Raw genomic sequence first — 22,839 nt, 5'->3', positions numbered from 1 at the left:
AAATAATCACCAAGTCCATACCTAGGCGAACTAAGCTGGCTGTTTGGGAATGAAAATTGCCCTCAATGCAAAGGTTCTAAGTCCACCATGGAATGTTTGTTTATGGAGCTGATTTCGGAAGGATGCTATATGACACGCAAGGCATTCTGGGATTTTCCTTTCTCTTACTTGTTCATGTTTAGCTTGCTTCTTCTTCCTCTTCTTCTTCTTCTTCTTTAAAAAAGAAACTTTCACCAAAGTCTGAAGACGCTTTGCCGTCCGTCAAAAACCTTACGGCCTGGTGAGCTGCGTGTAGACAGGCTGCTCCCAATGTTGCGGGCTGTGGGTCTGAGGAATGGAAGGCACCCCCGCAGTGTCTGCAATGGGCGTGTACATCGGCCTCTGGGCGGGGTTCATGTACGTGAAGGTAGAGTAGAGGCTGGAGCTCTGGCCGGCAGCGTGGCTGTAGTACGAGTTGGAGCTCTGGTGGTCTGTGTAATCGTACTGCGAGCGAGTGATGGTGGGGTAGGAGGAGCTGTAGTGCTGCAGGTTGAAGGAGCTGTAGCTGATCTGCTGGGGCGAGTGCTGCTGCTGCTCGCTGTAATGGCTGGGGCTCAGCTGCTCGGTCTTGATGTGTGTCCTCTGCTGGGCCTGCCCTGGCTCGCTGCTCAGCGTGGTTAAGGTGTGCTGCGGTTGCTGTGGGGCCTGCTGCGGCGCTTGGGACGGCGGCTGCTGAGATGGAGGCGGCGGCTGCTGCGGCTGCTTGGACATCCAGACATGCCCTGTGCCGGCTGGAGCGGCTGCCGTGCTGCTGATTCCGTAGCTGCCGGTATAGGTGACTTGGCCGGGCTGGCCATGGGTGGCCGGGACCCCGGGGTGGCCGTTGGGCGGGAGATACTGGTCGAACTCGTTGACGTCAAAGGTCTCGATGTTGGAGATGACGTCGCTGCTGAGCTCGCCAATGTCCACGTCTCGGAAGTCGATGTGGGGCGGCTGCCTTCCTCCTTCCTGCAGGGGGCGCCCTTCCCGTTTCAGGTCCTGCTTACCGGGCTGCACATCTGTTTTAGGTGTAGTGGGAGGGGTCGGTGGCCCTTGAGACTGTCCTGCAGGAAACACAAGAGAAACGGTATCTGTCAGAGTAAGCATGCTACTTTCCCCTCCACCCCTTTGAAGTCAAAACTGCAGGCAAGCCACACCTGGGCCTATCTTCCAACTGATAAGGGGTCCAGACAGAGTGCCATAAAGCGCTGGAAATCTAACAGCAGCCATTTTTTTTTTATAAGCAGGAGGTGTTGTATTCCAATGATAATTCCATTAATGGTTAACTCTGTCTGGAGGTGAGTGAAAGGAGAGGATGGTGGCGGCGTGACCAGTAATAAGGAATTGCCACTGAAGATAGTTGCATGGCTCCTTATAGATCAGTTGTTTTGTACAGCCAAAGGGATTTGTACCTTTGAGTCTGTGCTCCGCTGAAAAAGAGGACAGAGTGCTGTTTATAGAACTGGTTTGCAAAGGTGCGAACTGGATTGGGAATTGCTGGCAGAGAGAAAGCCCTTTTGAATGTCCTGTGTGCAAATGATGCTGTGTGCTGTTGTCCGTGAGACGTACTTGCTGACAGTGGTGTCCAAGGACACACACATCTGCACATGCTTTCCCCCTGTCACACGTGTTATCCTGTTTCTGTTCTATAGAGATGCTTCAGGGTGCATAAGGGCAACAGATAGCTAAGTGCGCTCTTTTTCTGCATCCACCTGAATGGGAGCAGCCTAACTCATTAAAAGTGTAATAGACAGCTCAGTTGGTTAGAGCATGGTGCTGGTAATGCCAAGGTTGCAGGTTCAATCCCCATATGGGACAACGCAATATTCCTGCATTGCAGGGGGTTGGACTAGATGATCCCCAGGGTCCCTTCCAACTCTACAATTCTATGATTTCTACGAGCAGAACCGCGGCATACGGCACACTTACCAGAATGTTCCCCGGGGGAATGCACTTCGCTCATGCTGGATGAAGACTGGGGAGAATCCGCCTGCAGGGCCTTGAAGATGGCATTAGGGGAGATGTGAGTTTGCTCAGATCCTTCCTCTTGCTCAGCCTGCCCGTTCTTGACCGACTTTCTCCTTCGTGGCTGGTACTTATAGTCTGGATGGTCTTTTTTATGCTGCACCCTCAGCCTTTCCGCCTCCTCCACAAATGGGCGTTTCTCACTCTCATTCAGTAACCTGGGCGAGACAGAAAGGGGCCTTGTGGTTACTTACAATGGTGTCAACAGCAGAGATTTCCAGAATGTAGCACTTAGGTCAGGTTTCATTTTGCAAAAAAAAATAGAATCAGCCTGCCTACAACGAGCATTGTCTCAGGCAGCTGTTGCAAAGTTGTGCAAAATGGGCTTCTGATCATACCAAGGTCAGGATCCAGATATATGTGGACATAGGACATTATGCCAAAATGTCCAAGCAAAGCTGGCAAGGAAGGCAGTTTTTAGACATCCTGCTATCTGAGCATTCTCTCTCTCTCTGTCTCTGTCTCTGTCTCTGTCTCTGTCTCTGTCTCTGTCTCTGTCTCTGTCTCTGTCTCTGTCTCTGTCTCTGTCTCTCTCTCTGGGACCTGTGGGCACTGTCAGGGAAAGGACTTGGTTGTCCCGTACTGCTAAGTTTGCCTCTGCCAGTTCCTTTTCTACACCATCTTAGGGTCCCTCTTGCAAGAAATTAGCAGAGTGTTTTGGCTACTTTCAATAAAGACATAACAAAAATCAAGCCACTACAGGAATTCTGCTCTGGCCCCTTACTTGGAATTTGGTTGGGAGCCATCACTCTATTCCCACCCCCACCCCCCAACCAACTAACCCAGGACACACTCACACAAATACAGATTAGGACGCCCACACTTTGGGTGCCTCCTGGCACCCTTAAACTGCCCACCTTTTTTTTTTTTACAGCTAAACTCAACAACAACAACAAAAACCTTTCATTTGCAAATACCATTTATCTCTCTCTCTCTCTTTCTTGTGGAAAGTCACAAGCTTATGTTTCAATCAGTTGACTCACTTTCTCTTAACTCCCTGCTCCCTCCCTCTCTGCCTCCCTCCTGTTGCAAGTCATCCTTCCTACTCAACCTCCTATTGGTCCACACTTGCCAACTTACACCAACAATCATCACATACCCAAATGTGTGCCATTCATGTTTAGTCTTGAGAACAGGGCTTGAGTTGTCAGAGCTCAACCTTGTAACATGTTTTTTAAAAAAAATTGGGCAGGTGTGTACAAAATAAATTATTCCTGGGCATGTGCAGAGTGCCTTTTAAAGTAACCACAGCCTTAAAAAAAAAGCAGATGGAACAGCTCTCTCCTAGGCATGATCTCAATGACACTTTAAAAATAAGGGATTTAGCACTTCCTCCTCATTTAGTTGCTCTTATAATGCAATCCTATGCAGGTCTACTTTGCTGTGAGCCCATTTGAGTTTATTAGGACTTCCTCCTGTGGAAGTATACATTACAGCCTTATTTTCCGGGCATCTCATCAAATACAGCAATGCTGCCAAACCAGAGCATGGCCTTGCCCTCCCTCTCTCCCCTAAGCTAAAACAGGACCTCAAATATGGAAACATACAGGGGTGCCAACTTGAATAAAATATTGGGGGGGGGGAGGACCTGCCCTGCATAATTGATCACATGACACGGCACACACACACCATTTGAATGGCAGTGCCCATTAACTTTTTTGGGGGCCTGGCCCCCTCATATATTTTAATGGAGGGAGGGTGAAGGGACCCCCCTAGGAGTTAGCTCCTATGGACATATATGTCCACAAACCAAGGTACAAACAACAGAACAGAGCCAGAACTTCTCTTGCAGAGCCCGATCCCATTGCACTCGGAAGTAGCTCCCACCGAGTCCAATGCCCGGTTTGCCACATGCATGTGAAGTTCAAGGGACACACACCCCAAGAGCTGCGCGTTAGTTGGGCTCTCTCCACGCTACCTCTGCGGAGGAGGAGGAGCTCAGTGTGGGATCTCCAAACCCCAGATTCCCACCAACCACCCCGTTGGAAACGTCTGTCCCTGTTAACATACATTCTCTCTCTCTCTCTCTCTCTCTCTCTCTCTCTCTCTCTCGTGCGCGCACCCAAACTTCAATAAAATATTGTGTATGTGTGTTTCCAGATAAGGCCCACCCCACATTATCGCTCGCAAGACGTGGCACACAAAAACCATTTCAATGGCAATGCCCATTAACTGGGTGGGGGGCAACTTTGGGCCCTCGGCCCCTAGGATCTGGCTCCTGTGCTGCACAGACAGACCCTGAGTGGCGGAAAGTAGACTTTGCCAAGGCGTGGTGATGCAAAACTAAGCATAGGAGCCAACTTCAAGGGGCCGAGGTTCCTTCGCAACCCCTATAAAATATTTGAGGGGTCCAACCCCCCCAAAAAAAGTTGACGGGCATTGCCATTTAAATTAGGTGCGTACACCATGTCTTCTGATCGATTATGTTCTTTATTGAATTATTTTATTCAAGTTGGCACCCCTGAAGCTAAACAATCAAACCATGGAGACCCTCCCCGTCCCTCTACTATGGGCTGCGATCCTCTGCATGCTTCCTCCGGAGCAAGCGTCCCAGCGCCCCTTTGGCAAGCCGCTTCCTCCCCCCCCCCCCTTGCACCCATCCCCAGCGCTTACCTCCAGAGTTTGCCCAGCGTCTTGCTCAGCTCGGCATTGTGCAGGTGCGGATACTGGTCGGCGAGCTTCCTGCGCGCGGCCTGCGCCCACACCATGAAGGCGTTCATGGGGCGCTTGACGTGGGGCTTGTTCTTGCTGGATCCGTTCACGCGCACGGGCATGGGCACCAGCGTCCAGTCGTAGCCCTTCAAGACCTGGCTGACGGCTTCTCGGATGCACACGGGGAACTTGTCCTCGTCGCTCTCTTTCTTCAGGTCCGGGTCGCTTTTGGGGAACGTGTTCTCTTGGGGACGCGTGTTCTCGGTGTCCGATCCAGAGCCCGACGGGCAAGGGGAGCCGGCCGAATCGTCCGACATGGTGGGGCTGGGGGCGCCGGACAGGCATTTCTCCTGCTCCTCGGTCATCTTCAGGAAAGGGTCGAGGAGATTCATGCGAGAAAGCGGCCCAGGGAGGGATATCGGTGGAAATGAAAAAAGCGAGCAAGAGGGGGTGGGAAGAGGGGGTGGGTGGGGGGAGGAAGAGGAGGGTGGGGAGGGGTGAAAAAGCGAAAGTGGCAGGGTCTCTTAAAACTGCATGAAAAGATTCGAGCCCAGCGGCAACGACAACGAAAAGTTTGCAAGGAGCACCAAAAACGTCTCGCCTGGGTTGCAGAAACTGGAAAGAAGACCTCGGATCTCGGAAGCTTTTGCAAAATCGCTGCTGCTGCTGCTGCTGCTGCTGCTATTTGCTCTCAAGCAATGGACATGTGGGCAGCTTTTTCGTTGATAGTCAATGAGGGGCTGACGGAAGAATATATATCAAAATATATTTTCCACCCCTTTCAAAAAAGGAGAAAAAGTTCCTCGGAGTTTGGAGGGTAGAGAAGGGGGAAAAAGAATTTATATATATGTATATATATAAAGGCTCCCAAAATCACCTAGTCGGTTTCAAGCTCAGCTCTACTAACTCTCTCTGGGTCTCTTTAATAAATACTCTCCTCTGCTATTTCACCTTAGAAACTTTCAGCCAATGGCAGGCCTGCCCCTGGAAGGCTGGCACACAGCTGATTGGCTGAAAAGTTTTTTCTCTCTCCCCCTCCTTCCTCGCCGCTCTCTGAAGGGAGGGGAGAAATGAGCGCAGATCTCAGAGAGGAAAATGCGGGGGGAGAGAGGGAGAGGGGGAAAGAGAAAGTTTGTCGCGCGCTGCAGTTGAGCCTTTGTACTTCCCAACTCTTGCGCTACATATTCCTCCGAGTAAACTCTTCTCCTTTCTTTTTCTACTTGTTGATCTGGGCAGATTTCTGCTGAAGAAAAGGCATGAAATCTTCCCCAGCAGATACGTCATCGCTCGGGTAAAACTGCGGAACAAATGCTTGCTCGCTCGCTCACTCACTCACTCACTCACTCACTCGGAAAGAGCTTAGAGCTCCTCTGTATGTCTCTCTGTCTTTCTATCTGTCGCCCCCCTAGCTTTGAATCCAGTGATTTTTCTGACTCACCTCTCCTATGGGAGGGTTTTTTGTTTTGTTTTTTGTTTGCTCATCCTAATGCTTTATCCATACTTAAAAGTTTCAGGAAGAGAAGGCAAGGTTGACTTCCTCAGCACTGCACTGCAATTCACGGCGTGAGAATCTGACCCAGAGGTTTAGTTTTAAATACCACCACCCCCTTTCTACGCTATATACTTAGGCTAGGACGACTCCTTTTAAAAATGGTTATCTTTAATTTCCCTGACGTAGGGTTAGTGGTGTGTGTGTGTGTGTGTGTGTGTGTGAATGACAGTAACACCCTCCTCCAAAATATCAAGCTGAGAGTGATCTGCTGAGTAGGAACATAACATGAACAAATTTCTATTTCAAGCAGACACGACTTTCCGCCGTAAAAGTCAACAGGTACAAGCCTACCATTCAACCCAGGGGCTTAACTAGGGAGTAAGCTCTACGGAAAGCAGCGGGACTTACTTTCAAGTAAACCTGCGCATGGGCTACGCATCTTTTTAGAAAGGGTTGAACCTATGAGAATGATCATCCTGCCGGGAGGGATCTAATATATTTTAAATCCCTATAATTCAGGATTTTCTTCCTCAAGCGTGATCCTTCATCGTAAAGACAGTACTTGGATTTACTTGTTAGGCTCGCTGACATGCTGTCTTCCAAGGCCAGACGCGAAGCAGGCGCAAGGGGAAGAATTACGCGTCGAAATTCATCCCCATCGCTCCCCGCCCCGCTGCTCAGACCACGGAGAAAGAGAGAAAGAAGTTTTCTTCTTCGTTTCCTATGTATATTCAGATGGATCTCGTTTCAGAGACGTCTGTTGTGAAATGTTTTTGATTTGTTTTTGAATCAGATGCTATGCCTACTAACCTCAGGTCATATAATACATACATACATACATACATACATATATATAAATACCTATTAGCTTTGCACTGTTTCCACAATCTTTCCTTAAAAAGTAGGTGACACAGCAGGAGGAAAAAAGTTTTCCGACGGATATAAAGAATGCGCAGTGTGGGGATGCGCTCTGGCACAGCCGAAAAGCTTGGCTGCGCCAGAGAAACGGCTAAGGAGAGAAAGTGGGCGCAGTTTGCGATTGATTCGCCTTTTGATAATCCATCTATCAAGACGTCATGTGCGCATCCCACTGTCTCGCTTAGCAATTCGACAGCACGTCAGTTGTGGGCGCTTCCCGCATTGCAAACTCTTTAAATCATTAGCTGTCATGTTGCCTTCCCTAGGACAGACGCCATTCCATTGCCTTTTTGCTTTGCTTTCCGTGGACTTTTTCCACTCTCCTTTCAGACTTTTCTTGGAACTTTTACAGTGACTTACATATATAAACAAATCACCTTTTGCTGCCGATCAAGTGTACTTCTCCTTTCCATCCAGAGGGGGCACCATAGGCTCAGAAAACTAACCCCGACGTTTTCAAGGCTGCTAGACGCCCCTTCAAGGTGGTGTACGTACACACACACACACACACAGCACTGCATCTCCTGAAGAGCACGCGCACACACTCGCACAGATTAGTCTCTGGCGATTTGATATATCAGGGCTCGACTCCCCCTTGCCACCCTTACACCATCCAATTGTAAATATGTAGCCAGCCTCTCCGGGTGAAACGGCTTCGGAGTCAAGGAAACTGATAAAGATATCAAAAGTTTCAGAGACAGTTCATTTTAAAACAAACTGCTTGGGATAAGGGGGGGGGGCGCAGATCGTCACCTTACGCATCTCTTTTTTTATCTCCGCACCCGCAAAATTTCCCCATGCTACCATCTAGATGATGACAAAGCCTTTCTTTGCCTGTTGCATTTGTGCCCCCCCCCCAAATACAGATTGCTCTCGAAGACCTCTGACTATATCGACTTTTCCTGCCCCCTCCAACCTAGAAAAACCAAATCATAAAGGGGAAGGGGATTTAAAGATGCAACCCTCTGTGCAACTTCCAATTGCACATGTATGTGTAATAAACCCCTATTGCTCCAAGCACAATAAACCCCATTACGCACAAGCCAACTTCTAAGCCAGCATGCTTAGGATCTACTGCAGCGATTCAGACGTAAACGACGTGTTTAACTATGACTGAAACTTATATCAGTGTGTCTTACCTCCCAGTTTAAGTGGTACCAAGGGAGGGAGAAATGGAGCCACCCACCCTCTACCCTCCAGTAGTTGCTGCCTTTTCTCCTTGTTGGATTCAAGCAATAACTTAATTATTATTTTTCACATCCTAGTTTCCCCTAATGAGTTAGCACTCCCAGGATACATGGATAGGATCGGGCTGCAGATATATGTTTTGAGGTCCGGGGTGAAAGGACTCTATGCATGCCTATCCCCAAGGATCCCATAGAGAGCACTTGATCGAGGGGTTATTGCATTGCTGCCTCGAGGCAAGGTGGGCGCATGTGTTTGCACTTAGTTGCACACGGAGAAGAGGGCTGAGTCCCTAGGCAACCTAGGCAGGGTTTCTTTCAAGGGCGGGGGGGGGGTGGTCGCACAGGGGGGTGCCCTAGATGGTCGAAAGGACTGTCGTGGAAAGGATCAGGCGGAGAGTTGCCCGACGTCGCTTGCCAGCCACGGCGCCCCCGTCGTCAATTTGGGAGAACGCGTCTTTTCCAGATTAAAGAAGGCGCATTGTTATTATTATTTTAAGCAAACAAATCCGAAACACGCAACGGGTTTCTGCCTCGGCTGCCTTTCGACTTGTGTCCTGCGGTCAGGGATGGGTAAAATCCTGCGCGGACTCGAGGAGTCAATCTAGCTTGGATCCCACTTAAGGGACCCAAATCTTTTCCTTCCACCACCGAGGCAGACACCTTCCTGCCGTTGTCACGGGCCTGGTGGCGAGGAAGCCACACGCTGCCCCTTCTTGAATGGCATTTTTTCCTGGTGGAAAACCCTCGTTTCTTCCTTCCCCCTTCCCCTTCCCGCTCCCCCCACCCCTCGCCCACGGCTCTTGTGCTGCCCATCTATTCTGCCAGGGCTCCCCTGGTCTGCGAGAATCTGCGCCTTTTATCTTGTAAAGTATGTCTTCAATACGGCATTAGGACGATGCAGAAACAGAAGAAAATTGAGGGTATAATTGTGAGATGCATTTCCCTTTTGCTGTCTTCCCAATAAAACAGTTATCTCCCCAAAAACTATGTAGTTAACACTGGAAGAGTTGAACGATAAACGGGCTTGGAAAACATGGTTTGGGAGGGGGGGAACCTTTGACAAAAATAACTCGAAGGGGGAAAGCTCGCGTTTTCCAGAGTACAATGTAATCTTCTTATCCCTTGCAACGCTTAGAGTAACTTTTCACTCCCCTGGAGAGAGAAACAAATGATTTCGTTTTGCACAATATGTACCATGAGTTTTTCCTTTCCCCCTTTTTAAACCTAGGTTCAAATTTTGAGCAGCAACCTGAAAAGGCTTTTAATTTTATTTCTACAAAATATAGACTTTGGGACAGGGTCTTTTTTCCCGTCGAGATGGTGGCTTTGTTGCATTGAGTTTCTGTGCTAAAAAGCAGAATATTCCAGCAAAATCGCAGCGAAAGATTACTATTCACCCGGCCCCCCCTTGCTGGAAAAGAAAAGAAATATACGGACTTGGTTGAAAACTGAGCATATATACGGTCGGTCTGGTGATGCTTGAAGGGCGATTGGCAAAAATAAACCAAAAGAACAATAGTTTTGTTCGGTTGAAAAAAATAATCATGAAAACTACTGCCTATTTAAACAAGTTTTCATTCAAGAATAGTAGCTCTTCAACATTCTTCCCTCGATATTTTTTTTTCAAGGAAGCGAAATATTATAAGATAAATACATTAGAATAATAACCATGATACAAATTAATGATAATCCGAGATCCACAGATCCCCATCTTAAACTCGCTGGTCGTCGATTCTTCTTATCCATACACAGAGAGGAATCTCAGCCACTTTCCTCGTTTCACGTTAGACCTCCCCTCTTTTCAAAACCAAAAACCTAAAAACACCCGAGCAGACCTTGAAACGATGTACTAATAAGAGTCGCTTTTAAGAGGCGTTTTATTTTTCAAAAGGAGCGTGCTTTTTCCTCCAAAAGGGGGCCAGACAGCGTTTATAGCGTTAATTTCGAGGGCTTCCCTGTTGTGCTAATTCAGGTCAGTGTGGGATTTTCTCGTGTGTGTGTGTGTGGTGGGGTGCAATCTCTGTTTTTCAACCCACTGAGCGAGGAAATGAATTCCAGAGAGATGGAGTTGTCTCGTAAAACAACGGCAACCGTCGAGCGGTCCGCTTTTCCCCCGGGCGCTCCAGCGGCTCGACGGTTGCGCTCGAGGCGCATCTCTGCGAGGGGCAGAATCTCGCAACCTAAAGGCGCGCGCAAAATATCTCCTCCTCCTCCGCCTCGCCTCCTCTTCCCCTCCCTCCCCTCCTTCCCCCCTGCAAACTTTAGGGATTTCTAAAGCCCCTTTGTAACGGATCCTCCTTTTCCTCCCCTCAGCCCGCAGGAGCATTCAACGCGCTGAAATCTCAGGCACCAGAGCCGCAGTTGGCAAAGTGTGATGTCACCCACAGATACTGGTGACGGAAGCTTTGAGCAGACGAAAGTGGGTGGCGGCGGCAGCGGCGCCGGGGCGGTGGGTGCGGGGCGGGGGAAAAGCCGCTGGGGGGAAGATTGCAGACTGTTTTGTATCTGCAGGGTTGAGGGGAGAGGGGGAAAGGAAGGGTAGGCAGCCGAGATGATGCTCTCCCGGCCCGAAACTGCCTAAGAATGGACACTTATTTGGAGGAATAAAACGCAGCAGAGTTGGCGACGGTGCGCCAACACATCCCGCTATGTTCTGGAGGCGCACGAGAAGCTGTTTTTTAAACACATGCACGAGCAGAGCCAGAGGCTGATGGAAAAAAGGACCCTGGATTTTGCTTTATGCAAATTGCTCTTAACTAATGCATTCCACAAACGCAGAGATCACCGATAAGATTAGATGCCGTATTTTACACCCCGCTCCCCAGTATTTCCTAGGCATGCAAATATCCAAAGTTAAATAAAGTATATTTTAGGGACCTTTCCTTTTAAAAAAGTTCCCCTTGAAGCCTTTCTCTTGCTTTTTAAGAAGGGTTACTCATCTCATATCTCCGAATAATATATTATTTCTTCCTAACCACCACCCACCCACGTTCCAGGGGAGGAGCTGGAATAAAATATGCTAGATATATATCCAAATGGCATTCATTTAGTTTTTTTAGAATTAAACAAAAATGCTTTCATGGAGGATATAATATTTTTGTTTTGGTTGTTCTAATTCTGATAAGCTGATGTGCTGGGTGCTGTATATTTCGACGATACTTAACCTGCTCTCTCACTTAACTAATACAAATGAAAAGTGATAGGTGTTCCTCTGACCATCTCTTAAAGGTGGCTAGCAACCCCTTCTCTGAAAGTGAAAAGTAAAGTCAGATTATTATTTTTTAAATATCTGTAAAGGCTGAAGAATATCAGTGCGGCTGTCCTGTGGTAGGAAAGATACCATATATAATATGTATTATACTACCCGGTATATACTTTACTGTACTATATAATAATAATAAGGCATTATTATAGTGTGGTAGCTTTAGTGACCAATGGTTGGAGCTGTAGAAGTGTTTCTCTTTATGAAAGACTGGTAATGTCTTGTTAAGGTGAGCAAAGCTTAGCCACTCCATAAGACTAAATTCTACCAGTCTGGTTGTGGATTTGCTCTGCGACTGCTTGAAAGTCTCATTATCCCCTTTGTTTTACCTCCACCAAGAATACACCAAGGAGGGTTAATTTACATTTTGGTGCTAAAGTGTGGATGAATATGATGGCTTGTTTTTGCTTTTGCTTTTGCTTTGCATGTATTAAAGAATTTTAAAAAAAATACTATCTCAAAGCTGCCTTGAAAGTTTTCTAAAGATGCAACAGACAATTATAAAATAAGTAAATAACATAACTTAGAACTCTGGTGAAAGAAGGGTAGAAGGGTCCTCTTAAATCAAGTCATTCTCCAATATAGACTATTTGTCAAGAGAAAACTTTAAAAGTCCATTAGTCTAAATTGCCTCCTACATGTAATGACCCAATCCCGCTGAAATGAAGGTCTTTTTAAAATCCTGCTGATTTCAGTCGGAGATAATTTAGCAAGTGCTTAAACACTTTTCTCCTGCAAGCAATGGGATCTAAAAGTGCTGTAACATACTGAGGAAGTTGAGGATGGCGAAGACAACAAAAACAGCATTCCTGATTTTATGTTTAAATTAAAGTTCAAATGCTGTAACTGGTTATATATGTTACACTTAGTAATTTGGTCAAACAATATGCTTTCCTTCCATTCCCAACATCACAATAAGAGTGTCAGGGTTCATTCTTGTATCCAGAAAAGGATTATATCGATACATTTAAAGAAAATAAAACTTCCTTTAAAAAGTCACGCTGCTTATTAGAAAGTAGGATAAACTGTTGCATTCAAAGCAACACATCTAGGTCTACCTGGGAGTAAGCTGCTTTGAAGTAAACAGGGACTTGTTTCTGAGTAGACATGTGTAGGCTTGCTTGCATTGTGAATCATGCTATTAATTTGTAATTGGGGAGGTCAGTTGGATGCATGCATGCTCTGCAGAACAGTAAAAGGAGAGCAAGCGAGGGATTATTCACTTCCCTACTTCAAAGTAGATCAGAAATCCCACAACACCAAGATGTTAACTCAAAGCCATAACATTAGATTGATTGTATCATGTCACTTGTTTCCACAAGGCACTCCAAATTCAGAACTTTGGAATAGCTATTTTGCCTTGCTGTCAAACTCTAGAAGAGGTTTCGGTTATCTGAATGGCTTAGTCAATGTCTAAAGCAGTAAAATAACCAGAAGTTCAGATAAGAGTATGTTTTTCATAGAGTTTTTGTTTTTCCATGTGGCAGAGAGGCACACACGGAATCAAATAATTTTGAATAATTATGATATAGAGCTTCAGGTTAAATTTTCATAACGGGCTATTGGTTTATCTGATTTTCTGCTTCTTTTATACTTACAAAAACCTGTCAGCCATTTACAATTTGTGTTTTTTGTGTGTACAGTATAGTTTTTATATATTAACAACAATGGCAAAGTGGTTTTGTTTTTTGGGGGGTGGAAGCTAATGGAAACAGTCCCAGCATGGGCCAGCAGAGCTTGTGCCACAAAGCACTTAAATGACTAAATGGAATAAGTACAATCAGTTCTTTGATAAGAATTGATTTCTGAATCGATAAAATTGCCTTGTTTTTCATAATAGAGTCCTCTCAGCTGTAATGTTCATTTCTCCCTGAATATTCATATTCCAAGAGTTGCTCGAAGAAAGTTGAAAAACTGGACTCTTTCCCCAAATGAGGACTTTTGCAGATTTATCCACAAAAGTGCCCATTTTCTCATTTGAAACCCTGCTTAAATATCAGACCCACTTGATCCTGCTGATGTGGACAGCTGGATCCTTCTCCTCCTTCAACCCACTAGAGGAGATCTCGACCAAGATTAAAAATTTAAAACAACCCCCACCCTGAGGCTGCTTTTTGCAGTCCATAAAGGGATTCTGAAAGAGGCACTGATCTAATAATATCTGCTCCTTATCCATTTCACATGATTTCTGTTGTTGGAACAGAGTTTTGCTAGAGAGGAAATAATCTACCGGGATCACTTACTAAAGAGCATTGAGCTGCCTTTCTTAAGAGAGGCATCATTTGTATCTGTACTTGTATGTTTGTATAATTTAATGCCGACTAGCTTTTGTAATATGCTTTTGGTTTGCTTTTAATGGCGCGCCCTTGTTGTTGCTTGCCTTGGGGCTGTCAAGAGAGGCAGGGCTGGGGCATCACCATCACCATTAAAAATGTAAATGATCAGCCTGGATAGATCAGTTGGTTAGGGCGTGGTGCTGGTAATGCCAAGGTTGCAGGTTTGATCCCTGCATGGGACAGCTGCCTATTTCTGCATTGCAGGGGGGGGGGTTGCAGTAGATGATTCTCAGGGTCCCTTCCAACTCTACGATTCCACGATCATGCTTTTAATCGCACAGCCAATCAAAATAGCCTTTTACAATATCTAAATCTACACAATATTCAAATAATTCTGATGACAGTTTCTGGATTCATCAAACCCAAGATGGTAGCTAACAAAATAGGAGACTCTCTTTGACAAACAAACCTATTGCTGTTGCTATTGAGAACCAGCCGGCCATTATTGAACATGTTTTGTTCCCATGTATTTTAATGGGGTCTGCAGAATATAAAACTGCTCAGATGTGGTTAGATTGTGCCTACCAATACTACTTGCAAAAAACAAACAAACACTAGTTTGTCACATGGCAGTACTTCTAATGCATGTGAGGCTATATGCACACGTGAAGACCCCAAATTGTGTCAGGGGGTCGTCATTCACAAGGTGTGCAGGCCTGGTCGCTCTACTTCAGAAAACACAGAATCTTGGTTCCATGGGAGCTTCCTGCAATTTCTGGAAGATCTGATACAGTCTGGTTTGAGAGCACTGAAGACATTTGAATACTTCCTCTTTTTGGGTCTTTTCCAGGACCCAGTGGATTGCACCTCTGCCTGAATAAAAATATATAAATCACTGATAGCTAAGCTATCAGTAGGGTTGACTCTTCCCAGACATGCAGTCCGCTAAATATTAGCATTTATTTCATTCTGAATGTTTATAGTCTAAGGCTGCACAGTTAGGCTATTTAAATCTTTTTGGCCTCGATCCATCACAAGGAAGTTTAATCATGCCTTAAGTTCTGTTGAAAGTAGGGGCAAGCTAGCTGCAACAACCTTAATGCCACAGATTTCAATGTGCTGTAGGTACTACTAATTTTTGTTGGTTTCGGGTCATTGACTCCAGTGGTATTTAATCATTCTAACTGTATGCAGGATTGCAGCCTAAACCATTAATGCTTTCAGCCAATATAAAGTCATTAGTATTTTTTAGTAAATTAGTCACATACAGCAAGGACATAATGGTAACATTGAAGCTATAATTCCTGTTCCCTAATTCTTTAAGTTTTCTGTTGCTTTAACTTTTTAACTAGCTCAATTCACTTTACAGTTTTAGGATAAGCCCCTTTATTGGCTTTTAGCATGTGTTCCTTTGTGAATGTACTGTACAGATCACAGTATTTTTCAGCGACATTCATGCACGAAAACATACATACAGTGATCTGAGTCTCTCAATACAATACAATTTTATGCAGGACAAGAACTTGCTAGCTTTAAAAATGTTAAATTGTGTCAGAATGGTGTAAACAATTTGAGTTTGCTCATCTCATTCATATTCATAATCCATTCTTTTTATTTTTATCATTATTGCTGTTCCTGTTGGATTTTTCTCATTTAAAAATCCATATTTTGGTAAGCAGCTATTTAATTGTGACATGTACGTCAAAGCGAACATGCTGTGAAAATTATACATGATGTTTCATACAGATAAATAAATGACAGTGAGTTAAAGCTAGCTGTATTCTATTTAGGAACCAGGCTAGTTTTAAATTACTGCCAATGAATAGTTCAAATTACATGGCCAAGCGACGGCTTACGAGAAATCCATCAGAATTGGAGGAGAGAATAGAACAACCATTCTCTCTACCTGTTTGTGTAGCTCCTTGCTAATGCAGGACAAGCCAGATTGTTTATTTGGAGAAGTAAAGTTGTGGAAATATACTTGCAGGGTGTAATGTGGACAGCACGTGTGCCTATGAGCTACCTGAAGTCTGTGTCCTAATAGTTTGCAGATGTCCCTGGGTCATTGATTTCCTATGGGCCAAAGAGCACAGCTCCTCGCTTCCCTCTCCTCCCAGCTCTTCAAATTAAAAGAGAGAGAGAGAGAGAGAGAGAGAGAGAGAGAGAGAGAGAGAGAGGGAAAGGGGATCAGGGAAGTATTCACTTCTGGAACTTGTAAAATTGTTTGTTTGAGTTGTTTCCAACACTGCCCCAAATATTGAATCATTTGGAAATTCTAACTGCCAGGTCCATGCTCATTTAAAGCAATGATTTATTTGAAAAATAGAGAAATCTGCTCTGCGATTGCTTGAAGTTTGCTCAAGGTGGGGAGTTTATTTACACTGGGGGAATTTATTTTAAAAATCTCAGTTTTGCTCTACTGCATAATAAACAGGGATTCTCAAGTATGTGGCTATATATGTGGATGCACACACAGACGGGGATCTGTGCTTAGGAGTGTGTGTTGCACACACATTTTGCGCATGCACACATTTATTTAGATGTAATAACGGTCTGTATTCCCATTGGTTGACCTCCACCACTGCACACAGATTAGGGTATTTTGTGTGCATATGCCCAGACATGTATAAATATGGTTGGGCTTCCCTTAATGAATGAGTGACTTATGGGAGGAAGAAAAGTGAAGTAGACAAAGTAAAGTTAGTACGCATGTAGTCTAAGACACTGATTCCTGGAGGTGTCTATAAACGAAACACTTATAGGTTTCTTATCCAAAACAACACCAGCTTCAACATATTGTACTCCAGTCAGCAACAAGTTGGCTCACATGAAAGTGGCCCTTTCCCCCATATATCTCAGCAGTTGTTCCTACATTGCCTCTTAATCCCACTTTTCCACCAAGGAGTTCAGAGGAGCATGCTTGGTTGCCCCCCCCCGCCCCGCATTCACTTTGTTCTTACAACTAGGGATGGGCAAACACGACAATTTCAACTTCTTTCAGTTTATCATTTTCCGATCTTAACTACAGTTTTCCACATCAGCTTGTGATTTTATTTTGTGAGAAAAAATTCACCAGCACCTTAGTGCAAATTTTGCAGTTTTGTATGCAGTTTCCCCAAACGATCAGATTTTTTTTTAACAAAGCAGTTTCCCACAATATAATGCATTTCTGTATGTTATTCTCACCAAATGTATGCATTTATATGCATGCTTTCCCCAGGTATATGCTCATTTTTTGGCACAAATTGCTTGGCTAGACAACTTTATTGCAAAATTCAGAGAAGTGCAAATTTCAAAAGATGGATGTGTCTTGGTTTGGATATTGTTTTGGAAAGAGGGAACTTGGTAACTTTTCCTTTAAACACAAACAGAATTGAATTTCTATCCCATCCCTACTTACAGCAAATCTGAGCAGCTGAAGCAACTGAAGGATGAGAGGGTGACGGACCGAGGTTCACCTGCTGAGTGATGATTTGAACTTGGGCCTTGCTGATCTTAGTTTGACACCCTAAATACTGCATCACATTGATAGTTCTTGGATCAGGGATGTGGAGTTTCCAGTGGCCACCTGAAACTTACCTATACTTGGAAAGTACAGGAACTAGCATTTACTTGCTAATGTGAAATGGATGTCTTTGTGTGTAATCTGTGACACTCCAAGCTCGATCCAGTCCTGCTATGTGGGCAGAATCCACATATACTGCGGGATTCCCAAAGAACATAATAGTGACTTGTTGTCCCTCATGCTTCTTGTGGCTCATGCAAATGGTCACTAAGTGTCCTAGGTTGTTGTGGCAATACGGGAAGGGCCCATAGGTCTCCCTCCTCCAGAATGGTTTGGTATGGTAAAGGTAAAGGGACCCCTAACATTTAAGTCCAGTCGTGAATGACTCTGGGGTTGCGGTGCTCATCTCGCTTTACTGGCCAAGGGAGCCAGTGTTTGTCCACTTCTGCTGACATTTTTTCTGCGTCATGTGGCCAGCATGACTAAGCTGCTTCTGGCAAAGCCAGAGCAGCGCACGGAAACACCGTTTACCTTCCCGCCAGAGTGGTACCTACCGTATTTTTTGCTCCATAAGACGCACTTTTTTCCTCCTGAAAAGTAAGGGGAAATACCTGTGCGTCTTATGGGGCGAATGGTGGTCCCTGGAGCTGAATTGCCCAGGGGCCAAAAGCAGATTGTGCTTTTTATTTTACAAAGAGAAAGGGGAGTGTTGAAAGGACCCCGCTCAGCAGCTGATCAGCAAGAGATCGGGAGTGAGATAAGAGTCCCTGCTCCCTTTCAGCCACGCCCTCCTTTGTTGAATGTGCTGCAGAGGGAGGTTGTTTGTTTCCCCAGGACATGTGACTGGCTGATTAGATTATCTGTCTGCAAACAGTAGAAATGGCTCCCTTTCCTTAAGATTTTTTCAGAAATGTGAGTTAAACCCCATAAAAATGGGGCTTTTCCTCTTTGCTTTTCCCCCTTTGCAAAAGGAGCTTTGCTTTTCCCCCTTTGCAAAAAAAGCTGCAAAACCTTTAGCTGATCCTAAAAAAAAAAAAAACCAGGGCTTTTCCCTTTGCAAAAAAGCTGCAAAACCTTTAGCTGATCCTTAAAAAACAAAAAACAAAAAAACCCAGGGCTTTTCCCTTTGCAAAAAAGCTGCAAAACCTTTAGCTGATCCTAAAAAAGGCCTTTTGCCTTTGCAAAAACAGCTGCAAAACTTTTAGCTGATCCTTAAAAAAAACCCCCAAAAAACCCCCAGGGCTTTTAGAGGAGGAAAACCAGAAAAATATTTTTTCCCTTGTTTCCTCCTCTTAAAATGAGGTGCGCCCTATGGTCCGGTGCGTCCAATGGAGCGAAAAATACGGTATTTATCTACTTGCACTACATGCTTTTGAACTGCTAGGTTGGCAGGAGCTGGGACCGAGCAATGGGAGCTCACCCCTTCGCAGGGCCTCGAACTGCTGACCTTCTGATCAGCAAGCCCAAGCGGCATACTGGTTTAAACCACAGTGCCACCCACGTCCCTGGTTTGGTATGGTACCCACCCATATATGCAAGCTAACTAGGGGAGAAGAAGGACACAGGGACATAAGAAGTTGCTTTATGGATCCTTGGTCCATCTAGCTCAGTATTGTGCGCACTGACCGGCAGCACTCTTCAGGATTGCAGACCAAGGACATTCCCAGCCCTACCTGGAGATGCCACGGATTTAACCTGTGAATAACAGATGCTCTGCCACTAAGCTGTGAGCCTTCCCCAAATATGGAACTGCACACTCAGTATTTTAGAAGAAACAAAGGCAAACCCATGCCACTGATCCAAAAACCTGGAAGAAGTATCCACTGGAAATGCCCTTGTAACCCAAAATCACTTTAAGTCTGAATCTTGGTGTTTTCTAACCTTCTCTCCACTTTGGCAGCCTTTACAATTACAGTTGCAGAGACCCATAGAGACGTACTTAAGAGTAGGAGCATAATTGTATCTGTACAGGAGTGTAATTAGATAATTGTATTTGTACACAAGTGTGTGTGAATGGAAAGTGTACGAGTGCATGCTCGTCTCTGCTCATGTCTCCCCCTCCAGCTGTTTTGCGTTTTGCTAGGGAGAGGACTTTCACTCAAATAAAACATTCAAAACAGCAGCAGCAGCAGCAGCAGCAGCATCAACATCAACTACCAATCCGAACAGTACATCAAAGGATTTCATTGCATCTTGTATTGAAAGAACTTTGCTTTTTACAAATCCTTTGCAGGAGAGTACACAGCTATCCAGACGGCTTGGGAGACATCCAGAACACTAGGATCATTGGGCATTGGCAACATGGGATTATATTAACGTGAGTCTGCGTAGTGAAGTTTAAATAAACAGTAATTTGACAAGAATGAAATTGGGATCATGGAGGATTATTATGCATTATTACGTATGTGTATCATGTACACTTACCCTTAAAAAAAATCACTCCTCACTGCAATATTATTACAGTATGAAAGCAATATTAACACAGCCATGGAAGTTGCTACATGCTCCCATACCAGATGAACCACGGTGATGGTGATAATTACATTTATATAGTGCATTACTACAAATATTTACTTGGAAGCAAATAAGTCCAGTGAGGTCTGTTGTTGTTCAGTCGTTCAGTCGTGTCTGACTCTTCGTGACCCCATGGACCAGAGCATGCCAGGCACCCCTATCCTCCACTGCCTCCTGCAGTGAGGTTTACTTCCAGGTAAATGGGAATAGTATTGCAGCATTAGAACATTCAAAACAGTTTACACACCTTATCTCAGTAATCTGTACAACAACTTTATATGGTAGGCCTCTGTTACAGATGGGTGGCTGAAGAACATAGAATAGTTGTTTGCCCAAGGCCATCTAGTGAACTTGTGGCTCTGAATCAGGTCTCCACCGTTCACAGTGCAATACTGATGTGACACCGGCCCAAGTTCACTGCACATTTTCTCTAGCCGAAAAGTGCCACAGTAGGACTGTTCCATTTCCCAACCATGTGCTGAAAACCCCTTTTAAACTGCCCCATAGGTATGGACTAAAGGAAAAGAAAAAAACCCCACCACCATAAATAACATTTCTCTGAAATGACGTATGAAACGAAAGCAGAAAATGTACCTGGGAAAGGTGGAAACATACCTTGATGGAGGAAGGCTTTCGGTTTTTTCTCTTGCTATTTGGAAAAAGGGTTGCTGCCTTTCCCCCTTTTTGCAAAGGATTGTTTGACAGGAGGACTGTGGTGGAAGAGTTCTTAAATGCAGTGTTTCAAAACATGCTTCAAAACTAGCTGCGATTATCCCCTCTCAAAGCTGTCCCCAGGTAGTTAACATTCACCAAAATATTGATGGCAGTCACCTTTCCTGCCAGAGCTTATCTGAGAGGGCTTGAGAAGGAGTTTGGCACAGCCTGAAAGGACCTATTGTATTACCTTGATTTTTTAGAAGAGAGAGAGGGGTGAGGGGAGGGGAGGAAGCCTGGAGCACAGGTTAGCAACAAAGGAAGAATTTGGATACTTTCTCCCTATGACAGGCTTGTGATGACATTCCTTGACAATGGCTTATCCTCGGAGATTGCCTGGCAGTGTCCAATGTTGCTCTGACAGGGCCTGAAAACAGCATCTTTGATCATGGCTCCAGCAAGTGGTGGTTCTATAAAGGTAAAGGGACCCCCAGCCATTAGGTCCAGTCGTGGACGACTCTGGGGTTATGACGCTCATCTCGCTTTATGGCCGAGGGAGCTGGCGTACAGCTTCCGGGTCATGTGGCCAGAATGACTAAGCTGCTTCTGGCGAACCAGAGCAGCACAAGGAAACACCATTTACCTTCCTGCCGGAGTGGTACCTATTTATCTACTTGCACTTTGACGTGATTTCGAATTGCTAGGTGGGCAGGAGCAGGGACCGAGCAACGGGAGCTCACCCCATCGCATGGATTCAAACAGCCAACCTTCTGATCAGCAAGCCCTAGGCTCTGTGGTTTAACCCACAGTGCCACCCGCGTCTATAGTTCTATGGTTCTATAGTTAGGAGCAAAAGACACATCCTCACAATCGAGGACTGCCAAGGGGAATGTTGCCTGGACAGTGGAGAGATTCCCAGGAGGTGCATTGTGTAACCTGTTGCTGAATCTGTATCAATCCTGTGTCAGAGGTTGGATTCAGGTTTTATAATCCCTCAAACAGAAATACAGAGGTACCTTGGAAGTCAAACAGAATCCATTCTGGAAGTCCGTTCAACTTCCAAAACATTCGGAAACCAGGGCGCAGCTTCCGATTGGCTGCAGGAAGCTCCTGCATCCAATCAAAGCCGTGGAACCCACGGCAGACATTCGGGTTCCAAAGAACATTCACAAACCGGAACACTCACTTCTGGGGTTGCAGTGTTCGGGAGCCAAAACTTTCGATTCGCAAGGCATTCGGGATCGAAGGTTACGACAGTATGCATATGCTTCATTAGAAGTAGTTGCACAAATATGCCATGTGTTTGACTGTATGGGTATGTGTGTGAAGGGGAGGGGTTCAAGTGCACATGTGCTTGCTCATGTCTCCACCTCTTGCAAGGGTGCCAACTCCATGGGGTTGATACCTCTACAGTCCCCCAATGTCTGCTGTGGTGGGGAGCCCTCCCCCATCTTGTGGGGGCTAAGGAGGCCTGGCAGAAAGTTGACTGGCTCAGGGGTCACATAACTCCATACCCTCCAACATTTCTCTGATGAAAATAGGAATGTCCTTAGGAAAAGCAGGGCATTCTGGGATCAAATCAGAAACTGGGATGGCTTCTGTAAATCCAGCGCTGTCCCTGGAAAATAGGGACACTTGGAGGGTCTGCATTTTAAGAAGAGGAGCACAAGAGGGTACAAAAGCACAAAGTCCTGTTTCGATGAAGAGGAGCTCGCCTTATCTAGTCCCCAACCAGATTCTTCACTGTCATTCCCCAGATGCTGGTTAATTTCAGGCATCTTGTGCCTGATTTAGTGATATAAGATCATTGACTCAGAAAACAGGAAAGGTCAGGTTGACTAACATCCAGCCCAGAGGCATTAGGCCTCACAGCCAAAATAAACAGACGTTGCAGAGGATGCAGCCTCCCGGAATATGATTCTTATGTCGCAAGAGAGAAAGAGGCAGATTTGGAGGGAGAGAGGGAGAGAGAGAGAGAGCGAGAGAGAGAGAGAGAGAGCAGACAAGCAAGAGGATATGATGTGATTTGTCAAGCACGTTCCTGCCATCATGAAGGAAAAATGAAGTTATCCATCTTGAGTGACTTCTCTGGGAAACAGATGGTGGTGGTAGCTGGGTGGATCAAATTGGGAGCTGGGAGAAGACAGGGCTGAACAGAAAATTAAGAGGATATGGCACAGGGATTGCTTTTGTTAATTAAGAGAAAAACACACAGTAATCCTTAAGAGATCCAAGACAAATAAAGCATCTTTGTTTGGGGCAAAAGACGTTGGCTTTTAATCCTCATTGAGCAACCTGGGCCAACACCCTCCTCCTCCTGTGCTTCTGAAGGAATG

At 45.4% G+C, this 22,839-nt stretch overlaps 1 protein-coding gene across 1 annotated transcript; it reads right to left on the bottom strand.

The window, feature by feature from the left end:
- Positions 1–256: 256 nt before the first annotated feature.
- On the bottom strand, positions 257–5,482 carry SOX9 (SRY-box transcription factor 9). The gene is made up of 3 exons (XM_033138926.1): positions 4,657–5,482; positions 1,948–2,201; positions 257–1,082 (listed from the first exon to the last, which is right to left on the bottom strand). Exons 1-3 carry the CDS (start codon positions 5,085–5,087, stop codon positions 271–273), a joined length of 1,497 nt encoding a protein of 498 aa, XP_032994817.1. The 5' UTR covers positions 5,088–5,482; the 3' UTR covers positions 257–270.
- Positions 5,483–22,839: the final 17,357 nt, after the last annotated feature.

Source organism: Lacerta agilis, chromosome 2 (genome assembly GCF_009819535.1).
Source record: "Lacerta agilis isolate rLacAgi1 chromosome 2, rLacAgi1.pri, whole genome shotgun sequence".
In the NCBI taxonomy this organism is placed as follows: Eukaryota; Metazoa; Chordata; class Lepidosauria; order Squamata; family Lacertidae; genus Lacerta; species Lacerta agilis.
Note: the sequence above shows the minus strand (reverse complement) of the source record. Positions and strands in the feature narration are given on the sequence as shown.

Coding starts and splice junctions, on each gene's coding strand:
- SOX9 (XM_033138926.1), bottom strand. CDS start 5,087: ATGAATCTCCTCGACCCTTTCCTGAAGATGACCGAGGAGCAGGAGAAA. Junction 2,202..4,656: donor ACGCTGGGCAAACTCTGGAG/GTAAGCGCTGGG, acceptor TGTCTCGCCCAG/GTTACTGAATGAGAGTGAGA. Junction 1,083..1,947: donor TTCCCCCGGGGAACATTCTG/GTAAGTGTGCCG, acceptor TGTTTCCTGCAG/GACAGTCTCAAGGGCCACCG.